The following is a 22,129-nucleotide window of genomic DNA, read 5'->3' on the forward strand; positions in this document are numbered from 1 at the left end:
TCAGTAAGACCTGCACTGAAGAACTCAGACAATTATAGCTGTGTGACTCTGGACAAGTCTCTTAAACTGTTTGCCTCAGTTTCCTTCTCTGTAAAATGGGGATAAAAGGAATAGCATCCTCCTCCTGGGGGTGTTGATTCTCTAGTAAAAAGGGTATTGTAAGGTTTAGTCCATGTTTCAGACTTTCTCCACTATTCTGTTTGACTTCTGTTTTCACCCTGATATTCTAGTGTATAGTGAGAAAGAAATTTCTTAAAAGTCTCTATTCCATAATGTTGTTGCTCTCAATTGTTGTTACCCTTATTGTATTTCTGTTATCTGGGATGTTTGAGAAGCAAATAATTTCATGTCTAGTTTTCTTTCTAAAAATGTTTCAATTGCCACTTTTCACTGAAAAGCATTTATTTCATTTTAAGTTAGATTCAGATTTGCAGGGTATGTTATCTTGGGGTGCATCTTGAATTAATTTTCTTTTCAGAATCAGAAGTTTCTGGTGGGTACAGAACAGTTTTCTATTATTCAAATTTCTTTTCCTCCATATTTGAAGATCCTTCTCCTGGTCAATTGCAGAATTTGTTGTTTTTCTGCATAATTATTTGACTACTAAGTTACCTGGAGTTTGCAACATGGGTTTTGTTGTTATTGTTGTTGTTTGGAGGCAATCTGTGTTTTCTTTCAAGTAGCATTTTGTTTTCAGTGTTCAGAAGTTCTGAGAAGTATCTTGTAATATTTCTTATCTGATAGTGTTCAGGTATTTTGACTTTTCATGTTCTTCTGGGATTCCTATGCACCTTGTCTTCAAGATCAATTCTGAAGAAGTCTGAGAGATCATGAAGATCAGAGAAAATGGATATTCCTCCATCTTGCTAGGCACATGACATGGTATTATTCTCTTTCAGTTTTGCATCTTTATTAAAATTGCTGTCTTGAACATCACCATAATTTATAGTATTTATAGTAGGATTCTTGTTTTGTCTTATTTTATTTATTTATTCATTCAGTTTTGCTTTCTAAATTGGGAATTTGTGTTAGGACCAGATTCTGTAACCTTCTGGAAAAATGTCCAGGCTTTGTTTTATCTTTTCTTGAGCTTTGCTGCTGCCCTTCTTTTTTAGGGTTCTGAGTGCTGTGTTCTTCATGGATCTCCTAGGTAACTTAGGCTGGACACTGAAGCTTTCAGTATGCCCAAAGCTATCTATTCCAAGGTGACACATGACCACTGTCCTAAACTGAGCTTTGCAAGTTCTTGGCCCAGGCTAGGATTTGAGCAAAAGAACTAGACTGATTGGCCCCAGCCAGTCAGATACCCATGTTTCCCCGATAATAAGACCTATCCTGAAAATAAGCCCTTCCCTTACTGTGTAAGATTCCTCTAAAATAAGCCCTCCCCCCGAAAATAAGCCCTATTGAGATTGCTGCTGTAGTGAAGGTGATTCCCTGTGCTACACGCTACATTACGGTACCCTCTGTATGCACCGTTCCCCCTCCTTCCCCCCCAGGTGACACACACGCCGTGCTCCGAGCTGCATCCAATCAGAGCTGCAGCAGTGAGCGCATCATCCTGTTCTTCCCCAGTGATTTGCTTGCTGGCGCCATTGAGAGCAGCGCCGCGGAGGAGAGCTGAGGCAGGACAACATAAAAACCCGGTATGTAAGCGGGAGTGAGGGGCCATGATGGAGGATAAAAGGGGCAAGATGGAGGATAAAAGAAGAACTCAGGGGGCATCATGGAGGATAGAAGAAGCACTCAGGGAACATGATAGGGTTAAAACATTATTGAGGGGCATGATGGAGTGAAAAGAAGGACTGATGGTCATAATTTTATTATTCTGTCTGCACGGGTCACCTGTGTTTTGGCAATTCGTTTGGATGGAAAGAAAGCCACACCTCTAATCATCAGTAAGGACAAGAAAGATAAGACTGACGTGTATCAGGCATTTATGTTCTTGAAACCGAAAAAGCCTGGTGTACACAAGCCGTTATAAGAAAGTGGTTTGATTTAATGCTGCCATTTGTTATGCGAGGTAACCAAAGAGGTCTGATAATCTGGGATTCAGCCAGCACTCACTGCACTAAAGAAATGAAGAACTTCCTTGCAGAGAGAAGAATAGATCAAGTAATGATTCCTGCAGGAATGACTGCCTATCGCCACACCCTTGATATTGCAATAAACAAGCCATTCAAGAACCATTTGCGCATGGAAGTCAATGACTACATTGAAAATAGAATGGAAAGAAATCAGTGTGGAAACTTTGTGAAGCCCTGTCTGCAAGAAGTCGTGACTTGGGTGAAGAAAAATTACTGACAGCTGTGTCGCCAAGGCATTACGAGCAGGTTACCTGGACAAGACATGTTCGTTTAAAGAGAGCTATATTGCTGGACATGACAGATTGGGTCCACTTCTTCTGAAGGAAATAGAGGCGTAAGACATCTAAGATGGAATTCAGAGTATGGACACTTATGACGATGTTGTTGAAGAAGATGACATGATCATTATTGAATAAAGGTACTTTTTTTGGTTCACATTTACCTGTTTATTAAAATTGTTGTCGATGTTCATTAAAATAAGCCCTCCCCTGAAAATAAGCCCTCTGGGGTTTTTCTGTCCAAAAAAATTAATAAGACAGTGTCTTATTATCAAGGAAACACGGTAGCAGGAAGGTGTATAGGTTCAAAGGGATAGAAGGATAAGCTCTGCCTTGGTTTGAGCTCCCCCTCCTGGTTATTCCATTACAAACTCTGGGTTAGATGAGACCTCTCTCCACTATTAGTCACACAGCGGCTGCTCACTTCTGTGCTTGTTTTCTATTGGTATACAGCCCATAAATCACTCTTCTTGGTGCAGGCCCCCTCTTCAGTTCACATTGGATCAATTATGCAACTGTAGGGTATAAGCAACAGAGCTGCCAAGTCATACCTATTCCTGTGTCCTGCACTTTGTCAGGTCCCTTTCTTCTTGCCCAAATCCACAGTCACAGGCTTTACGTATACTTTTCATATTAATTGGATGGAAAACTTTTCTCTTTCTAATTTTACTTCCAGAAAACATGCTCAATTTAGACTGATAAAGACCTCTTTTTAATCAAAATTGATGTCTTAAGTTTAAATATCATAAATCAAATAACAAATGGATTATTTGATAGCTTTGACTAAGACTTAAAATGAACTGAACAAAGACTGTTTCTGTTGATCATTATTTAATTTACTGCAAACACTGTAACTTGTACCCTTGATCTTCACGTAAGTGCTTAACCAACAAGTTTTGAGGTTTTTACACTGTGATAAGCACACATTAAAATCTGATTCATCAGTTCCTTTTTTATCTTAAAAATATACCAATAACATATAATTAAGAGTATCAAGTGATTAAAATGTGAAGCCATTTCTTAGCACTATTTCAGCAGGATAAATATGATAAAGATTACATGTACTGGCCATGCCTGATGCAGCTGGTTTTTAAGCACAGGAGTTGGAGGGGAAGGAAAGGACCAATGGTAAAGAACTAGTAACCTGCAGTAATGGAGATATAAGCTATGAGCAAATAAAGGTTTTCTATACATTTTTATAATATCTAGAGCATGTAAATTAGCATTTTTTCCCATAATGCATGTTTTGAAGCTAAAAGAATATAGCACACAATTAAAATAAAAAACAGTTTGGAAGGGGAGATATGTATCCTCAGAACACATGTCAAACCATTTATGGTATGCTATACTAATGGAGGATATTAATTAGTATAGAATTAACCATACCTAAATGGGGTTTTCTATTCATTTCAACTCTAAAGTTTTCCTTGATCTTTCAATACAAACTTTATTTTATCTAAATGTAAACTTACATTAATTCCTATATTTGAACATATTTAGAATTTTAATGTTTTAATTTTACTGCTTTGAATGCTTTAAGTCAAATAAAGAATGCTTTAATAAATAAAAAAATTATGATGTTCATATTTTTATATTTATATTTAAATTTTTATGATTTTGATTAACAAATAAAGAGGTGAAAACAAACAAATCACAGGCTGATCAAAGGTGATAACTAAACAGAAATATGCCCATATACTAAATATATGTATAAAACAAAAATTTTACCTCTTTTTTCCTTTCTTCTAAAGACAGAAATTTTTGGTACCATTTCTCATGCAACTGAACCTCATCTTCTGTTCTTCCAGGAAGATACACTAGAACTTCTTTCATATAGCTGGGCTTCCCTTTATGCTTATTTCTCACTTTTAGAAAATACTGATGATCATAATCATCCCATCCCCCTTGTCGTCCTCCTGCTTGCTGAAGGAACTTTTCAAATTCTACTACTTCTTCAGGAAGATTATTTAGCATCACTGTGTCCAAGGAAAATCTGCTTGATGGTACTTTGAAAGATCTCTCTGTTTTTGAATTATTCAATGCCCAGGTCTCTATTTTTTTCTCCAAAGCATTTAGTTCATTACTAGTTATTTTCTCTTCTTTAATAAGATCTTCATATCTAAAATTAAGGATAATATTTGAATAGTCAGCTTTTTAAAAATATACATGTCAATCTTCCAACATGGTAATAAAGAAAGAAAGAGCAATGAATTTGCATTGTTGACATCATCAATTTCAGTGATAGGAGCAAGAACTAACACCTTAACAGTGAAAGAGACTGAAAAAATAAAAATAGAAAAGAATTCAAAAAACTAATGAAATTTGAAACTATTTAACATAGCTATAAATTAATCTGTAAACTTCAACAAGTCCTGAAGATACTGCTGTATTAGAGAGTAAAACAAAGAATACTCAGTGATAAACTCTGTTACATTCAATACAATCAATTTAAGAAGATAGAGAAATGTATAAAACAATTAAAAAATATGTATATAAAAACTTTTTTTAAACTTGGTACTTGGAATTTTAGAGAGATAGGTTGCACTAGCTCAACTCTGAGACCTACAGGTAGAAAGCAACATGGGATTATCAAAATCTATGCCAAGGGAATGTGAAATCTGTCAGATTCTGTCAAACTAGAAAGACTTTTTTTTTTTTAAGAATAGGCTTCCTGATAGACTGTTCACTCTCTGAAAAGCAGAGTAGATAAAAACAATAATTAGTATTTATATAGTGCTTTAGGGTTTGCAGAGTACTTCACAAATTATCTTATTTTATCTTTATAAAATCAGGGATTTAAATGTTATTATTATTATTCCCATTTTATAGTTGAGAAAACTGAGGCAGGAAGTGGTGAAGTGACTTGCCCAGGGTCTGAGGTCACATTTGAATTCAGGTCTTCCAGACTACAGTAGCACAGTTAAGTACAGAGAAGTTCATCACCAAAAGGTTAGCTACTGGGTGACAAATCTGGGCCTCTGCAATACAGATGAAAAAGGAAGAGAATAAATATTTACTAAACCTCGATCATATGCAGACACTTGTACAAAACTCTTTATTGATATTGATAATAATAATATGATATTAGAAGAAATATCATCTCTTGGGATCTCACAACAAATCTGTGATTATTATCTCCATTTAACAACTGAGGAGACTGAGGCAGAGAGAGATTAAATGATTTGCCCAGAATCACCCTGTTAGTAAGTAGAAATGGCAGTATTTGAACTCCAGGACTTCTGGACTTCAGACCAAGCACTCTATCCATTGAATCATCTAAAAAAATTAATCTCAAGCCTATATTGCCCTCTTCTCCTATAGTGATAATAGCAGAGTAGTCAGACAAGCAGTTAGATTAGAATCATACAGTTCTTTCCTTCCTACAAACATTAATTTAATTGTTGGTGCTCTTAATATGCAATCTTTACCCAGTGATGATCTAATATGTTCCAAGAGGAAACAAATTCATTCTATAGTGACATTGTAAATGAACAGAAAAAAATGATTTGCAGCTAAGTTCAATGATTAATAACTAATTCTCCTCAGAGAGGAGAATGAAAGAAGAAATCACATTTGAAATTATTATTTTGTATTTCAGTGAACATCAGGTCACTTTACCTGGTCACAATAAACTTAATACAAGATAAAGGAACAGAAATTCAAGATCCTCCAAACCAAGTTAACATGCACATATCCAATGGCTTCAATACAAGAGTGAGTACAGAGGAGAATGGCAAAAAAATATTGGAAACATTTTCCACTTCAGTGGAAACACTAAAGACAAAGATATGCCAAAGCCGTCTAGATTACTCAAAAGCCTAATGTCTATATTACATGAATACTTTTTTCAAAAAGAAGCAGTAGGTATTTCTTGAGACTGCACATTATGGGGAATGTATTTGTTGGATGTTTTTGCTTTATCAAATCAAGAAAAGGTGGGTTTTTTAAAATACTTTTAATTTTATAAGAAATGAATAGGAAAGTATTGGATATGGAAAAAGCAGCAGCATCATGAAAATGACTGTAACAGAAAGAAAATTATTGGCTACTGATTTGGGGTTTTGTCATGTCTGTATATAAATGAAAATGAGGAAAAGAATTAGATTTTAAAGTCTCATTAAAAAGTCTTGTCTTTTAAAAATTCAATCAACATGTATGCACATTAAAAGTGCACTTGAAAAAGGAATAACAATGTAAGTCATCCCAAATTGCTTTTGTATAGTCTTAAAACTAACATTAACAACAGAGTGAAAATAAACTTGATTGATTTAAAAATAAAAATATTTTAAAACATACATCTGTCTCTGGTTTTCTTTAAAAGTATTTATTGCATTTTCAATTTCTTCCATCATTTCTCTCAGTTTTTCAACAACTGTTAAAAAAAAAAAAAGGAAAAAACAATCTTATCAATATTTTCTTTACTTTAATGTTCTAATATAATTAGTGTATATGAAATTAGAAACAAAAACTCAACTTTCATTCCATTTAAAAAAGTTTTGAAGTACAAGAACAGTGGCAAAAATACTAATCTTAGAAAAATGACATAGTAGAAAAAACTCTGAACTAGGAGTCAATATTCATTTGTTCACTAATTAGTTCTTATCTTGAATAAGAATCTCTCTGTTCAGTTCCCCCTCTATAAAATATAGAAATCTATCTACCTTGTCTTACCACAAACATACTGGGATGATATGAAAGCAGCAGTATTATTAGTTATAGTAACATCACTATCTTAACTAACACTAAATGTTAAATGTTCCATATCACTAAGACAGATAATGTATAGTTTTCACGAACATTAATGCTAGAAATTGTCTCTGTTCTTTCCATTTTGTTTATGCATTGGGTCTTTGCAGAATTAATGGTAAAAGAATTGATATCTTTCCCTTTCCCAAAGATAATTTTTAATACACAAAAAGTACACTTACATTCTGGTGTAGATTTTACGTCTTTTAACTGCTGCTGAAGCCTCTTTACATTGTTATGTATTTTTGCCAAGTGTTGCTGGATTTGAGCTCCTGTAGAAATACCAAGTTAAAAATAAATACTTCTATTAGAAATATTTTTACAATTCAGAAATTCTTCTCAAGGCTTGGAAAACACTCCATACCAAAATAAGGTCAAAATGGGGACATGATTTAGGTATAAAGGGTGATGCTAAAAGCAAATTAGAAGAAAAAGGGATAGTTCACCTATCAGATCTTTGGAGAAAGGAGAAAGTTACAGCCAAAGAAGAATAAAAGAACATTATGAAAGGCAAAATGTGACAACTTTGATTATATTACATTAAAAAGTTTTTGCACAAATAAAACTAATGCAGTCAAGATCAGAAGGGAAGCAGAAAGCTGGAAAACAATTTTATAGCCAGTGTTTCTGAGAAAGGCCTCATTTCTAAAATATATAGAGAACTGATTCAAATTTATAAGAATACAAGTCATTTACCAATTGATATTTGGTCAAAAAATATGAATAATTTTAAGATGAAAAAATTAAAACCATCTATAGAAATATGAAAAAATACTCTAAATCACTACTGATTAGAAAAATGCAAATTAAAACAACTCTGAGGTACCACTTTAAAACTCTTAGATTGGCTAAAATGACAAGAAAAGATGATGATTCATGTTGGAAGGGAAGTGGGAAAACTAGGACACTGACACATTATTGGTCTTGTGAAATGATCTGGAGAACAATCTGGAACTCTGCATATCCTTTGACCCATTAATGTCTCTACTGAGTCTGTATCCCAAAGAAATCATAAAAGAGGGAAAAGGACCTACATGTGCAAAAATGTTTGTAGAAGTTCTTTTTGTTTTGCCAAGGAATGGGAAAATGAATAGATGCCCTTTAACTAGGGAATGGATGAATGGATGAAAAACACTGTATACAGCAATGGCAGAATTGCATGATGATCAACCATGACAAACTTGGTTCTTTTCAGTGATTCAATGATCCAAGACAATCCCAATAAACCTTGAATAAAAAACATCATCTACATGAAGAGAAAGAATTGTGGAGAATGAATGTAAATCAACACATACTATTTTCACCTTTTTTCCCACATGGTTTTACCTTTTTGTTCTGATTTTTCTCTCCCAATATAATTCCTATAGAAATATGTAAAAAATAAATGTGCATATATATAAAACAAAAAAGTTTTTAGATGTAACTGGAAAAATAAAAATGGTTTTTAAAAGTTTTTTAAACTTGGAAAACAGTCACATTAATACTGATGAAGTCTGTAGCAGGATTACACAAAACAGAATTTGATGTTTTGGAAAATCTTTGCTCGTACCACTCATAATAATTTTGCTTATTATGAGTGACAATGAATGTTCACTATTAAATTCTGAATAACTCTAAGAGCTTATTCAAATTTTATTATACTGACATTTTATTCACCAAATAACACATCATAAAAATGAAAAATTAGGTAACTTGGGTTGAGGATTTAAAAAAAAGACTTTTATTGATTTTCCCAAGTAATATTTCTTAAGTAATATAAAATAAATTAACAATTGTTTTTAAAGCTTCTGAGAGTTTCAAATTTTCTCCTTCCCTTCCATGTCCTCTCCTTGAGACAGGCAATCTTATTTCTATTATAAATTTGAGGTCATGCAGAACATTTCCATATAACCCATGTTGCAAAACACATACACATCTCAAAAGTAAAGAAGTTTTTAAAAATTATCCCTCAATCTGCATTCAGAATCCACCAGTTTTTTTCTCCAGTTAGACAGCATTTTTCATCATAGGTTTACTAAAATTAGATTGATAGGTCCTTGGATTATTGTACTGATCAGAACAGTAAAGTGCTTCATTGTTGAGCATCCTTACAATATTACTGATACTATGTGCAATATTCTCCCGGTTCTGCACACTTCACTTTGCATGAAATCATGTTTTCCTAGATATTTCTGAATGATGATTATTCATCATTTCTTATAGAATAATATTCTATCACAGTTATGTATCACAATTTGTTCAACCATGCTCTGATAGACATTCACTCAATTCCAATACTTGGCCTATACAGCCTCACAAAAAGTTGACACTTTTTTTACAGAAAGGTCTATTTTTGCTTTTATTTTGTCTGAGATGTTAATTGTCCTCCTTTTTACTTCACTGAAGCTTAATAATTGATTTTGCTTCAGTCCCTTATTTTAACTTTGTTTATTTGAAGTGTTTCTTGTAAACAATGTATTGTATAGGTTTTGGTTTTTAATTTATTCTGCAATGTTTCCATTTTAAGGGTGAGTATATCCTATTCACATTCACAGTTATAATTACTACATGCATTTCCCTCCACCCCATTTTGTTGTCCTTAACCTCTTTTTGTACTATACTTCTTCCTCTAAAATCTGTTTTGCTTCTCAGCAATGCCTTTTTTAATAGGCTCTCCCTTTTATCACACCCTTTTTTACTTATATCTTTCCTTTACTACTTTCCGGTTGGGTAAGATAGATTTTTATTACCAACTGAATATGTACATACATTTCCCCTTTTGGAACTGATTTAGAATGAAGTTCAGGTATTCTCTCCCCCCACTAGTTTCCCTTCCATGTAGATGTTCTTCCTTGTTTGCCTTTTTTATGAGATATTTTTTCCCATTTGTTCTCTTTCCTCTCCTTCTCCCTGGATATTCCTCTTTCTCACTTATCTTTTTTTTTTTTTTTTTAAACTTCATCCCAACATAAATGACTCACTCTCATACCCTCTTTCTATGTAGGATCCTTTTAATTGTCCTAATAATAATAATAAAGGTCTTAAGAGATGTATGAATCATCTTCCCATAGTGAAAGGTTAACATATTAAACTTGAGTCCCTTATAATTTTTCTTTTACATTTAGCTTTTTATGTATGTTTCTCTTGAGTCTTGTTTTTGAAAGTCAAATTTTCTATTTAGCTTCAATCTTTTCATCAGGAATGACTGAAAAATACTCTATTCCATTAAATATCCTTTAAAATAAACAAACAAACAAATCATGAATGAGTATATTGAGTTTTGCTAGGTAAGTGATTCTTGGTTGGAATCACAGCTCTTTTGCCTTCTGGAATATCATATTCCAAGTCCTCTGCTCTTTGTTTGACTTTGACTATAACTCTATATTATTTGAATGATTTCTTTTTTTCTATCTGAAGTATTTTCTCTTTGATTTGGGAGCTCTGGAATTTGTTTATGACATTTCTGTGAAATTTCATTTTGTGATCTCTTTCAGGTGGTGATTGGTGGATTCTTTCAGTTTCTGTTTTACCCTCTGGTTTCTATGATATATAAGCACTATCCTTGCTAATTTCTTGAAATATGATGTCTAGGCATCATGGCCTTCAGGTAATTCAAGAATTCTCAAAAAGTATGCCTCCTCAATCTATTTTGCCAGCCAGTTGTTTTTCCAATGAATCATTTCATATTTTCTTCTATTTCTTCCTTTTTTCAGGCTTTGTTTTATTGTATCTTGAAACTGTATGAAGTCATTAGTTTCTACTTGCTCAATTCTAATTTCTAAAGAATTATTTTTTGTATAAAGTTTTGTATCTCTTTTTTAGACAAATATATTTTTAAAGTGTTTTTTTTTCTTCAGGTTTTTGTGCTTCTTTTACCAAGCTGCTAATTGTAATTTCCTTCCTTTGTTTTCATTTCCTTAGGTACTTTTTCTCTACTATTTTTGATTTGAAAAAAAATTTTTAGCTCTTTCAAGAATTCTTGTTGGTCCTGTATCCTTCATGTTTTTGCTTTTCACTTGTCTTCTGAGTTTACTCGATTTTCTGTCTCCATGGAATTTTTTAATAGTAAGTTTTGTTTTGTTCATATTCCCTTCCCTCAATTTCTTAATTTAGATCTTTGTCTTCATGTTAATATCAGTCTCTCTCTTCCCAGTAGTTGGGAGGGTAAGGGGAAGAGTCTGTCCTCCAGCTTTAGTATTTTTTTTAACAATCTTATTTTCAGAAGTAGTTTGGAAGTTTTCAGTGCTTCCAAGGTTTTGTGATATGGGGAGAAGTGAGGTAGATCACTGTTCTTTTGGTTCGCATTGTGGTCCACAACAATTATTTCCATGGACAACAAATACATATGTATCTCTCTAGCTTCCTTTACTTTCAGGATGTTCATGTTCAATTGGGAAGAAGTAACTGAGGGTGCTGTTTTGAAACAACATCATTTTAACAATTTATAAATGGAGCAAGTTTTGATATAACTAAATCTCAAGGATTTAGATTCCAGAATTCTTCTATTCAGGTCTAACAGATAATAAAAATTTAATCTTAATAAGATTGTTAGTGAAGTTAATGATGATCTGCTATCTATGACTCATTTCTTTTATATCTGGCACAGGCCAATTAAGCTGGGATTCTTGCTTTCACCTTTGATGTTCTTGAAGAATAAAGCATGTTCTTGGTGTACATTATACTTATTCTGGAAACAGAACTATTTATTAGCAAGTGCTTAGGAAACATAGACTTGTTGTGTTTTGGTGCAAAGAATAAATTAAAGATTGTGACAATTGTTGAGTTCCTCCACCTAACTTGCACTTGCCTCCCCCAGCCTCCAGATGTAACACTAGTTCTTTTTCTTCTTAAGGGTTTAAACCAGCCACTTAAAAGCTCACCTAGATACAGCTGCTCTCTTTATCGACAAAGGTTCTGGAATACACAAAGCTGGCTTTTCAGAAACAATTTCCCCACTGGCTGTCTTCCTTTCCATCTTAGGGTATCCTGCAAGTATGTACATTGCCATCCAAGTTGTGCTATGTCTGTATGCTTCTGGTTGTATCCCAGGTATTGTGATGGACTTTGATTATGGTCTGACACACTGTGCCACCTATAAAGATTTTGCCGTTTTCCATGCCATCATCCTTTGTCTGGATCTGGCTGGCTCTGATCTGACGGACTACCTCATGAAGACCCTGACCAAGAGAGGGTACAATGTCATTCCCACCGATGAAAGGGAAATTGTGTGTAATCTCAAGAAAATGCTATGTTAGTTATGTCACCCTAGTCTTCAAGAAGGCAATTGCTACATTCTCTGGAAAAGAGCTATGAGCTCCCTGATGGCCAGGTTGTTACCACTGGCAGTGAAAGAAGTTCTCTTCTAACTATCTTTCTCAGTTGGGAAATGCATAAAACTACCTTCTACTTAATCAAGAAATGTCACACTGACATCCATAAGGATCTGTGTGCCCTCCTCCTGTGGTCTGTCAGCACCTCCATATCCCCAGGCATTGCGACAGGATGCAGAAGATTACAACTCTATTTCCCTGTACAATGGGAATTAAGATCATTATCCCACCTGACTACAAATATTGTGGATTGCAGGCTCCATCCTGGTATCTCTTTCTACCTTGAAGAAGATGCAATTCAGCCACTGGGAGTATGATGAATCTGGGCCCTCCACTTCCATCGCAAATGATTCTAAAAGGACTGTTTGTGCATTTGGATAGGTTGGATGTTTGTTTCTGTTTTTTGGTCAAAAGTTATGGCATGATAATTGCCCCTCCCCCAAAAGAACTGAGATTGACATGAAAGTCATTTGTTTTTTGCTTTTGTTTTGTTTTTTTGAGCAGAGCTTGACTCAGGATTTAAAAAGTAGAATAAAGGTGATGAGCAGTCTTAAGTACACTAGAGGCAAACATTCCCAAAGTGATACAATGCATCTTTCAGGACTCTGTGCATTTGCTTTGTTTTTTTTAAGTCACTCCAAATATTGTTACTGAAAGTTACTTAGCTCTATGAAGACTACTGTTCTACAGATCAAGCAAAGGAGTGATTTAACAAAAATCCAGACAGGGCAGTGGAGAGGAAGGAAGGTACTAGAATTACTTTACATGTAAATTATGTAATCCTTAAAAAAAAAAAAAAGTTTTTGTAGCTTCTACCTTAATACTTTCTCTTTTTAAAAAATTAAATTAAAAGCTATAATAAATGATTCCCTAAATTCCATCCATACTCCCAACATAGATATGAAGACTTTATAATCTCCCCAAGAGCTGTTTAAGATTTATGTCAGAACTTGAGGAACTGGAGGAACTTTATCTGTACACTTGAAGGGACCCCGAAACTCTAAAACTCCTTTAAGGAGAGATTTTCCTTGAATCCTGCCACTGTGGGGACCCCACCCAAGGACAAGCAGCTTCATTCTGTAATGTAGTTGGGGCTGGTTGAGTTCAGAGCTAGTTCAATCCTATTGAATTAAAGAGACTCATTCAAATCAATTCTATTCAAATTCAGCTCAAGCTGAAATCCAGCTTGTAGATAAAAAGAGCCAACTTGGAACTCCACTCATACCCCCTTTAGCTTGTAGTCAAGGCTTATAAAAACTGCAACTTGGAACAACTTTTTGCAGAGGACCTAAGATGGCAAGGAATCTCTCTTCCTGGCATAGCAGCAAGCCTCTGCTCATTGGAATAATATTCTCTTCTGGTGCTACCCTCTCTTTATCCTCACCTATTTGCCTAACAAGACTTTATGCCTCTCTGTCAGGATTTCTCTACTAGAAACTTTACTTAGGCTGACTTCCCAATGCCAATAATAAACCTCTTTTATCAGTCTAGCCTTTTTGGGTCTGTAAATTCCTTTACAAAGAATCTCTGCGCTGCCAGAAGGGGGTTTCTCAAAACTCCCTACCCTTGTGCTGAATCCCAAGGGGGTGCAGGGGAGCCTCCATTTGGTTCTCTGAACCCTGAATCTGCCACTAGACCTTATCATTTAACTCCCTGACCACCAGGAACCCTAATCTCATTTTGGTTCCCTAAATCTAGACCTCATCATTTGGTTCCCTGACAAAAGGGAATCCCCAAACCTAAACCTCATCACACTGACTTAGACCAGTTCAAATAAAAGTCCACAAGTTAAAGAAAAGAAAAAAAATTTGAGAGAACACACCACAATCTGCATTTTCCCACAACCTTGTCTTTGTGTTACAGCTGATCCCTTCATCTGGAATGCCTTTCCCATGCCAACTCTTATCTAAATCTAAGAATTAGATCAAATGCTATGAAGTTCTAATCTCCACAGTCAAAAGTAATCTTTCCCTTCCCTGATTTTCTATATTTCTTTAAATATTTCTTATTGTGCTGTCACAGTCTCTTTTGTGGAGTAATTATTTGTTTTCATTTCTCCTCTCAGACCATAAACTTTAATACAACATAGTTTAATTTTTATCTGCATAGCATCTCTTCATAGTGGATGCTCCATAAACAATTAATGACAGTGAAAATTAAGACATTTCACAAGAAAACCTTGAATTTCTTTATAATTTACAATATACTGAAGGAATTGGGTCTTATGGTTCCTACTAACTCATATCTTTGAAAGGCAGTTTTTAAAATGATGCAAAGTAATATACTATAATGCTGTGGGAAATGTCAAAGAGATAATTTAAAAGAAACCTGGGAAGACTTGTATAATCTAACACAAAATGAAGTAAGTAGTACCAAGAACACAATTTATACTATAACAACACTGTAAAAATAAAATAAAAAAACTTAAATCAGATCAATGGGATAAAATTAATTAAATCTCAAAGAGATGATGAAATAAATGTGCAGGATGAAATACATTTTGAAAATGGCTAATAATAGAAATTCATTTTTTAAAACAAGGCATATTTATTATAAAGTTTTAGTTTTTCTTTTCTTTTTCCGGAAGGCGACATGAGGGGAGAAAAATACTTGATAGGTGAAAAAATTAATTTTCAAATGATTAAAACTCATACTCAGGAGGGAAAAAAGTAATTGGCAAATTCTGACTCTTAATAAGTTGCAGTATGGTTTCTTAAATCATGAGCTATCTTCATAACAATAAGGCCCTTTTGACTTAAAACATTTTACTATATGATCAATCATTATTTCATCCATAAGTACTATTTCTGCTATTAATTAGTCTTTGATTCTCTACTATTATTCTCAGACATTTTTAAATACAAAATTAATATGGTAACATTCATTCATTCAATAAAAATTAAGTGATCACTTATTATGTGCAAGGAACTATGCCCTAAGACTAGATTTGAGGAAAAAACCCAAAAAACTAGAATTGAAACTACTTTTCACCCAAGTTATATAAATAAGAGCTATCTCACCTCTGTGAACTGCAGTTTTCTCATCTATTAAATGGAGTAACACTATCAATGTTACCAGCATCATAGGATTGTAGTGAGAATCAAATATATGTAAAGTGCAATATAAATGTTAGATATCATTATGATAAGCATAATCAAGATGCTCTCCTTTAATACAGGACTACGCAGTATAATTAAGTAGGTGGAGTGACCCCAAGAATCAATTTCTGTTTGAAAATGGAAATTATTACTAACTCATATATATAATACACACACACACACACACACACACACACACACACACACACACATATACACACACACCACTTTCCCCCCCCCCATAAACCATAGGATAAATATACCAATATCTCTTGATCTCTGGACTTTTTCTCCAGCTCTCTCCCAGGTCTAGAAAGCTCTCCTTTCACACTGTTACTTCCGTAACAGTGGCTTCCATCAAGTCCCAGTTAAAATCTTACCTTCCACAGGAAGCTTTTCCTGATGCCTTTTAATTCTTGTGCCTTCACTCTTCTGGTTATTTCCAATTATCTTGTAAATATCTTGTTTATATAAATTGCTTGCATATTGTCTCCCCAATTCAATCATAAGCTTCTTAAGAGGAGCTGTCTTTTTTACCTTCTTTTCATCCTCAGTGCTGACCATAGAGTCTGGCAAGTACTAAGAACTTAACAAATGCTAAATTGGTTGCCTGACTGAAACAATAAGTATTTATTATGCATGAACTATGCATAGTTCAGGGGCCATACAAAGAGAAACATAAAACTGTTTTTACTTATCTTTAAGGAGTTTATATTCTATCAAAGAAGAAAATATTTATAGGTATAAATTCATATAGAATACATATAAAATAAATGAGATAATACTAAAAGGGAGAACACTAGCAGCTGGTGAACTCAAGAAACGCTTCATGCACACCCAAACACTGCACTTGCAAAGAGGATAAATGTGAGCAAAGTTGTAGGATAACAACAAAAAGATTTAGCAACTGATTAAATATTTAGAATATAGGAGAGTAAGGAGCTAAGATTAACACCAAAGTAAAAAATTACCAGTTAGGATAAACATAGTCTACATAATATCAAAACACAAGAAGACAACTGTACAATTTTATTGCCTGTAATAGTCTTAGTATATAAGGAGCTTACTTTCTGTTTTCCTGTTGTTAACCAGTTTATGTTCAAGTTCTTCCAGCACAATAAAATCAATTCGGAAATCATTTTTTTTGTTGTAGAGATGACCATTTTTATCTTTTTCTATATTAGCAACTCTTAAAGGAAAGAAACACATTGTGAGAAGTCTAACTTGAAAACATTTTAAATTAGTTTAAGCATGAAAATACATTACTGTGCATTATTAAGACAGCTATATTAAGATAAATTATAATTTAAATTCAATAAAATGTATGTTTATCAAGTTTTAATTTCTCATGTTTACCTCTCTATGACAGACAATGGAAGAGAGATATGAATTCGAATAATTTGTTCAATTTTATTCCTGACCTCTTCCATCTTCACTGCCTCCCACATTGGCTTTACTAAGATATTCTGAAAGGATTGGGTTTTGTTTTTTAAACACACAAACTAATGATTTAATTGGTAGATTTTTTAAAATGTGATGACAATTCTATTTTTAATGTCATGATTGATTTTATGACTAAGGTATTTGTCAAGCCAAACAAAATTATAAACTATGTTTTTGTTTATTATTTCTTCTCAAGAATAGGGAAGAACTATTTCTAATATTTTTATACTTTATTTTACTTTACCAGTGAATTTTCTATAGCAGCATTTTTCAGAAACTAGGAAATACATTTTTTCCTAAACAAATTCTATCTATAGAACTGTTGTGCCACAGTTCTCTTTTATTGTCCTGCCTCCTTTTTCCTAAATTGTTCTGCCTCAGTTCCTAATTGTTCTGTTCAATCCTGCAACACCACCCTTCCCTCCTAATCATGATGATCCAGATAAGGACAAAGACATTCTATTTTAGGAATCATCAGAATGTTGGCTGCTTCTCCCCATTCTGTAATCCCAATTATCAGATATCCTCTATGCCTTCTCCCACCCTGTCAGAACCTGATTGTTAGTACTGTGTTCCTGCTCTCAGCACCCTGACTCCGCCCCTGCCTACCTGTCTACCTCCTGAGTCTGAGCCACATGTATATATGTCATTGAGAACTCACATTGTTGCTGGATTCTTGGAGATGATAGTCTCATTCAGTCCTGGGATTAAACCATGGATCTATTTGGTCCCAGTAAATTTCTCCCTTTCAAATAAAATATTAAATACTCTCTAATCTTTATCTTACCTCAGTTTCTCCAGTATTACATTTTGGAGGCTTCCCATCGAGATATTAGAAAATGAGAGATTAGAGACATTCAGGTCTCTGCCTTGGGTCTCAGGGCGGCTGGAGAGCTGAGTTTTTGGCCTGGAGAGGCTGACTCTCTGGATTTTTTTCCAGAGTCTCTGGGAAAGAGCAGTTTTCAGCCACAACCATGCCTGAAACCCAACGGGGACACTTTCATATTCGGCCACAGAAGATTAAGTCTGGATGTCTTAGGACATAATCTGATCTGTTTACCTGTTCTGTCTGTCTGTGCTAGCATCTGGATTCTCAGAATAATAAAATGAAGACAGGCATTAAATTCTGAGAAGGATATCATTCCAGGACACTGGATGATCCCCTCTGGTTTGTCTTCTAAGACACATCTGGTTTGACCTGATTCTGAGTGCCTTTTTGGGCACACTGGTTATATGTGTTAAATGTTGTAACTGCACAGTCTATGTCTGTGTGTTCTGTATTCTGTATGACTTGTCTGTCCTGTTAAGAGCTCTGCTAAAGTTTTAAGAACAATGATTAAGAAATCTGAGAATTGGTTATTTCAATGTTGCAACTGTACTTAGTATAAAATTTGCTTGTGATTTTAAACTTTTAACTCCTTGCTGGCTAATGGTTTTTTTCCTTTGGAGCAGTTTTCAAAGCCAGCTAATAGGATTTCTAAAGGAAAGAGCAATAAAACCTTACCTGATTGAAATTCAAAACTAACCTAAACTGGGCTGGGCAGATTAGGCCTCTGGAGAACAAAGGAGTTTATGCTAATTGCTTTGAAACTCAGGCTGGAGAAAACATTTGATTAGGAATGTTAGATGATTCTGAAATTATGGGAAATAATTTTACTATTGCCTTTGCATGCTAGATTTGTTCTGAGTATTCTTTTGGGCAGTTTTTAAATTGTGGGAAATAATTTTACTGTTGCCTGTGCAGACTAGATTTGGTTATCTTTGAGTATCTCTGAAATCTCTTAAGATTTTAAGAACAATAGCTTGTTAAAGTGAAGTTCTGTTAACTTTCCTGAAAAGGGTCACGTGCCTTTAATTAGGTAAAATATGTACCAGCAGGGGTCTGACTTTTCTGAAGGCTCCAACTCTGGCCAAAGTTGGAGCTTAAGAAAAGTCCAGTGGGAATAATGGCCATGTGGAGCCAGAGGGAGAGAAAGAAACTAGGCTGTTTGGTGAAATTCATTATTTGAAATAAGATAGCAAAAACAATTTTATATTATTGGGAATTTTAAACTGTATTTAGTTTGGTTCAGAGTTTGTTACCTATATTATAACATTGTTAAGTTTTGCTTTAAATTCAGCTCTGCTGGACATGTGAGTTTTATGGAATCATTTAGCTATCCACTGTTTTATGAATCTTAAGTTGGGGTGGGGTAGGGAGAAACAGGCTTGTTTCTTTGGAGGTGGAGTGGGGGGAAGGTTGGCCATATGGAATCCTTCCCCTCCTCCCCAAGTGTGTTCCAGCTGCTTTCTGCAGAGGCTTGGCTTTGGCGAATGATTTCAAGAGATAGGTTTTTAAGTTAATAGAATATTTGTTTCTTTTGATATATAATGGTTTCCTTGGTTAAGGAATATGGTATTTTTAAAAGTTTAATATTTTTAAGAACCTCTTGGATTCTTTTATTGTGGTATTAGGATATTCTGTATAGGATATTTTATCTAAGTTTTAATTGATTGTATTGGGTCATTTAAAGAGTCTCTGAAAATAATATTTTTTTCTTTTTTGTCCTTTTGAAAATGTTTCTGTTATGGACAATATGCAATTTGAAATATTTGTTCATGTATTGGGTATTTTAAAAGCAAACTTTGTATGTATATGTATGATTTGTATGTATAATGTTCACTTATGGAACATCTACTTTTATATTTAAGAAGTGAACTTCCCGAGACATTCTTACTGTTATAAATATAAGGTTATGGTAAATATCTGTTTAGGATTTATTTGAAACTTTGGTTAATGGGATTGGTTACTGGAAGTAAAAATTTCTTGGGCTTATAGTTAATGCTATTTGGGAGTATTAAAGCTCCACCCACTGACAATTAGTGGGACAATTAACTGGAGTACAAATGAATTAACGCTATTTTATTCTGTATGTGCTGAAAGTTGAATTTTAACTGCTTATATTATAATTGTGTCCCTGTATTTTTTTTTCTCCTGTGACTGATTTCTATGATCAGAGCAATGGTCAATAGAAATTATTAATGCAATTCAATTATGTCAGTTATTTCCAATAACCTTGCTGTTTCCAACCTGGCTATATGTGATCATTATATCCTAAATACTTGGGCAAATAAGTATTTAGTCTGGTCATCTATCTGTTACTGGATATCGTGTCTATGATATTCAAGTGTTTTTTTTTTTTTTTTAAATTTCTAAATAATGAGAGGACAATTAACACAGTGAGACCTAATTTCTATTTATGGGGACTATAGCTGACAGCCTTTTGCCTGTGAGACAAATAGCTCTTCACAGAGGAAACTGCTGGCTAATGTATTTTGGCCTTGCCAAATCTTGCAGCAGTCCTTGTGGACCAATCTTTCTATCTCAGACTGTACTAAGTTTTATTTTTTCGATATGTGTTTTTGTTGTTTTAGATTTTGGTCAAATTACGGGTATTGACTTGCTTCTGGGACCTAGATCAGTTTTGATTGCCAGTAAGCCAGGCCACATATATCCTCTGCTTGGACTGAAAGTCTCCGCCAATGCCCAGCCTGAAGCAGTTTTGAATGAAGCTTCGTCCCTTACCCCTGATGGACTGATATGGGGGAATTTAGGAACCCTGATTGGGTCATCTATTACTGTGTTTAAAATTTGGGATGGATTTGTTAAAACATGTAACTATTGCTGTATGTTTGAGGGATTTTTTTTAGGAAACTTACTGTACTAGTCTGTTACATATATAGGAATTTTTATTCATTCTTGGGATTTATATGTGGCATGGTTATTTGATAATTCCTTTCCATGAGAAAAAAAGGGAGGAAGAGATAGGAAATTGGAGAAACTAGTATATTTTTCTAGAAATCCTTTAAACAGTCCTTTTCATTTTTACTCCTTGCTTAAAATTTACTGGACTATGATTTGCTGGTTATGTTTTAACTTTGGAATCCCTATTTTCTTGGAATTGCCCTGGCAGAGTCAGTTTTTGGGACTATTTTTTAGAAACAACCAGAAATCAGACACCTGTTTTGGGACTGGCAGTCTCTCTGATCTGTTTCTCCACTCCTGTTACCCCATTCCTTAATTAGTATTTCAGCAATTTGGTATCATGCCTCTAAAAGTTCGGGGTTGCCTGCCTTGGTCTAATTGTATATAATCTGCTCAGAAATCTGTCTCCTAGTAGTAGCTCCTATTCTATCAGAGGGAACAGGTAAAGCTACTTCAAGCCCCACTTTTTCCCCCCTTTGGAATCCCTGACAGATTAGGGATGCCCTCTTAGGATGGGCAGCAGGACTGTCTTGAGCACTGATATTCCCAACACAGTAAGCAGAAGTTGAGTTAAATGCACAAATGACCATAGACCTAACTCACAGTGAACTGTCCATCTCCAACTGGATTCTTTGGCTGAGATGCCTCAACTGCAAAGGATATGACATGCTTACAACAGGGAGCCTTTGTGTATTGCTGATTAACTCTGGGGTTATCAAGGAGAGACTTGTCCTTGCATTTTTCTAGTTTTATTTTGGCTTATTTACTTTACATAGGGTTGTTAAAAATTAAACTGTCTTAGTTTGAAAGTTGCAAAGTTAATTTCTAATCATTTTCTTAAACTTACTGATTTTTTAATTTTTCTGCTGTACGTATGAATTCGATTTTCTTGGCCTGATCAGCTTTCTGCTTCCAGTTCTGTAACTGAAAAGATCGAACTCCTTCTTGGGTATTTGAATAGCTGTCATTCTTCAAAGAACACAGAAAAAAAAATCATCAGAAATGCTAATTTTAAACTTCTAAAAATGTAAATTCATCTAAAACTTAATTATGACATCAAAGATGTCAATAAACCCATGGACACCAACTACATAAGGGACAAAAACATCAGAGCAAACTAGAAAGGTGTCTGGTAGAAACTAGGTTTATACTAATACATCCACAGTACACAACAATAAGCTCCAAATGGATTCATGACCTAATATTAAAGTTCATATCATAAACAAATTAGAAAAGAATGAATGGTAATACTTCTTATAAACAGAGGATAACAAGGGATAGAAGTGATCATGACAGACAAAACATCCAATTTTTATTACATAAAACTGAAAAGCTTTTCTAAAATCACTGTAGTTAGAAAGGAAAATATTTGCAGCAAATCTTTCAGATATATATTGATATGAAAATGTCAGGAATTGATATA

At 34.2% G+C, this 22,129-nt stretch overlaps 1 protein-coding gene and 1 pseudogene across 1 annotated transcript in view; one reads left to right on the forward strand and one right to left on the reverse strand.

Annotated features, from left to right (window-relative positions):
• The window catches only part of CCDC112 (coiled-coil domain containing 112), a 32,875-nt gene that overhangs the window by 5,880 nt on the left and 4,866 nt on the right, over positions 1-22,129 (reverse strand). Inside the window, exons 2-6 of the mRNA XM_051994513.1 lie at positions 21,554-21,675; positions 16,586-16,707; positions 7,294-7,383; positions 6,662-6,737; positions 4,094-4,484 (exon numbers count right to left, since the gene is read on the reverse strand). Of these exons, the coding sequence (XP_051850473.1) occupies positions 4,094-4,484; positions 6,662-6,737; positions 7,294-7,383; positions 16,586-16,707; positions 21,554-21,675 (801 nt within the window). The remainder of the gene's footprint in view (positions 1-4,093; positions 4,485-6,661; positions 6,738-7,293; positions 7,384-16,585; positions 16,708-21,553; positions 21,676-22,129) is intronic.
• Positions 10,687-13,295, forward strand: LOC127545936 (actin, muscle-like; annotated as a pseudogene).

This window comes from Antechinus flavipes, chromosome 1 (genome assembly GCF_016432865.1).
Source record: "Antechinus flavipes isolate AdamAnt ecotype Samford, QLD, Australia chromosome 1, AdamAnt_v2, whole genome shotgun sequence".
NCBI lineage: Eukaryota > Metazoa > Chordata > Mammalia > Dasyuromorphia > Dasyuridae > Antechinus > Antechinus flavipes.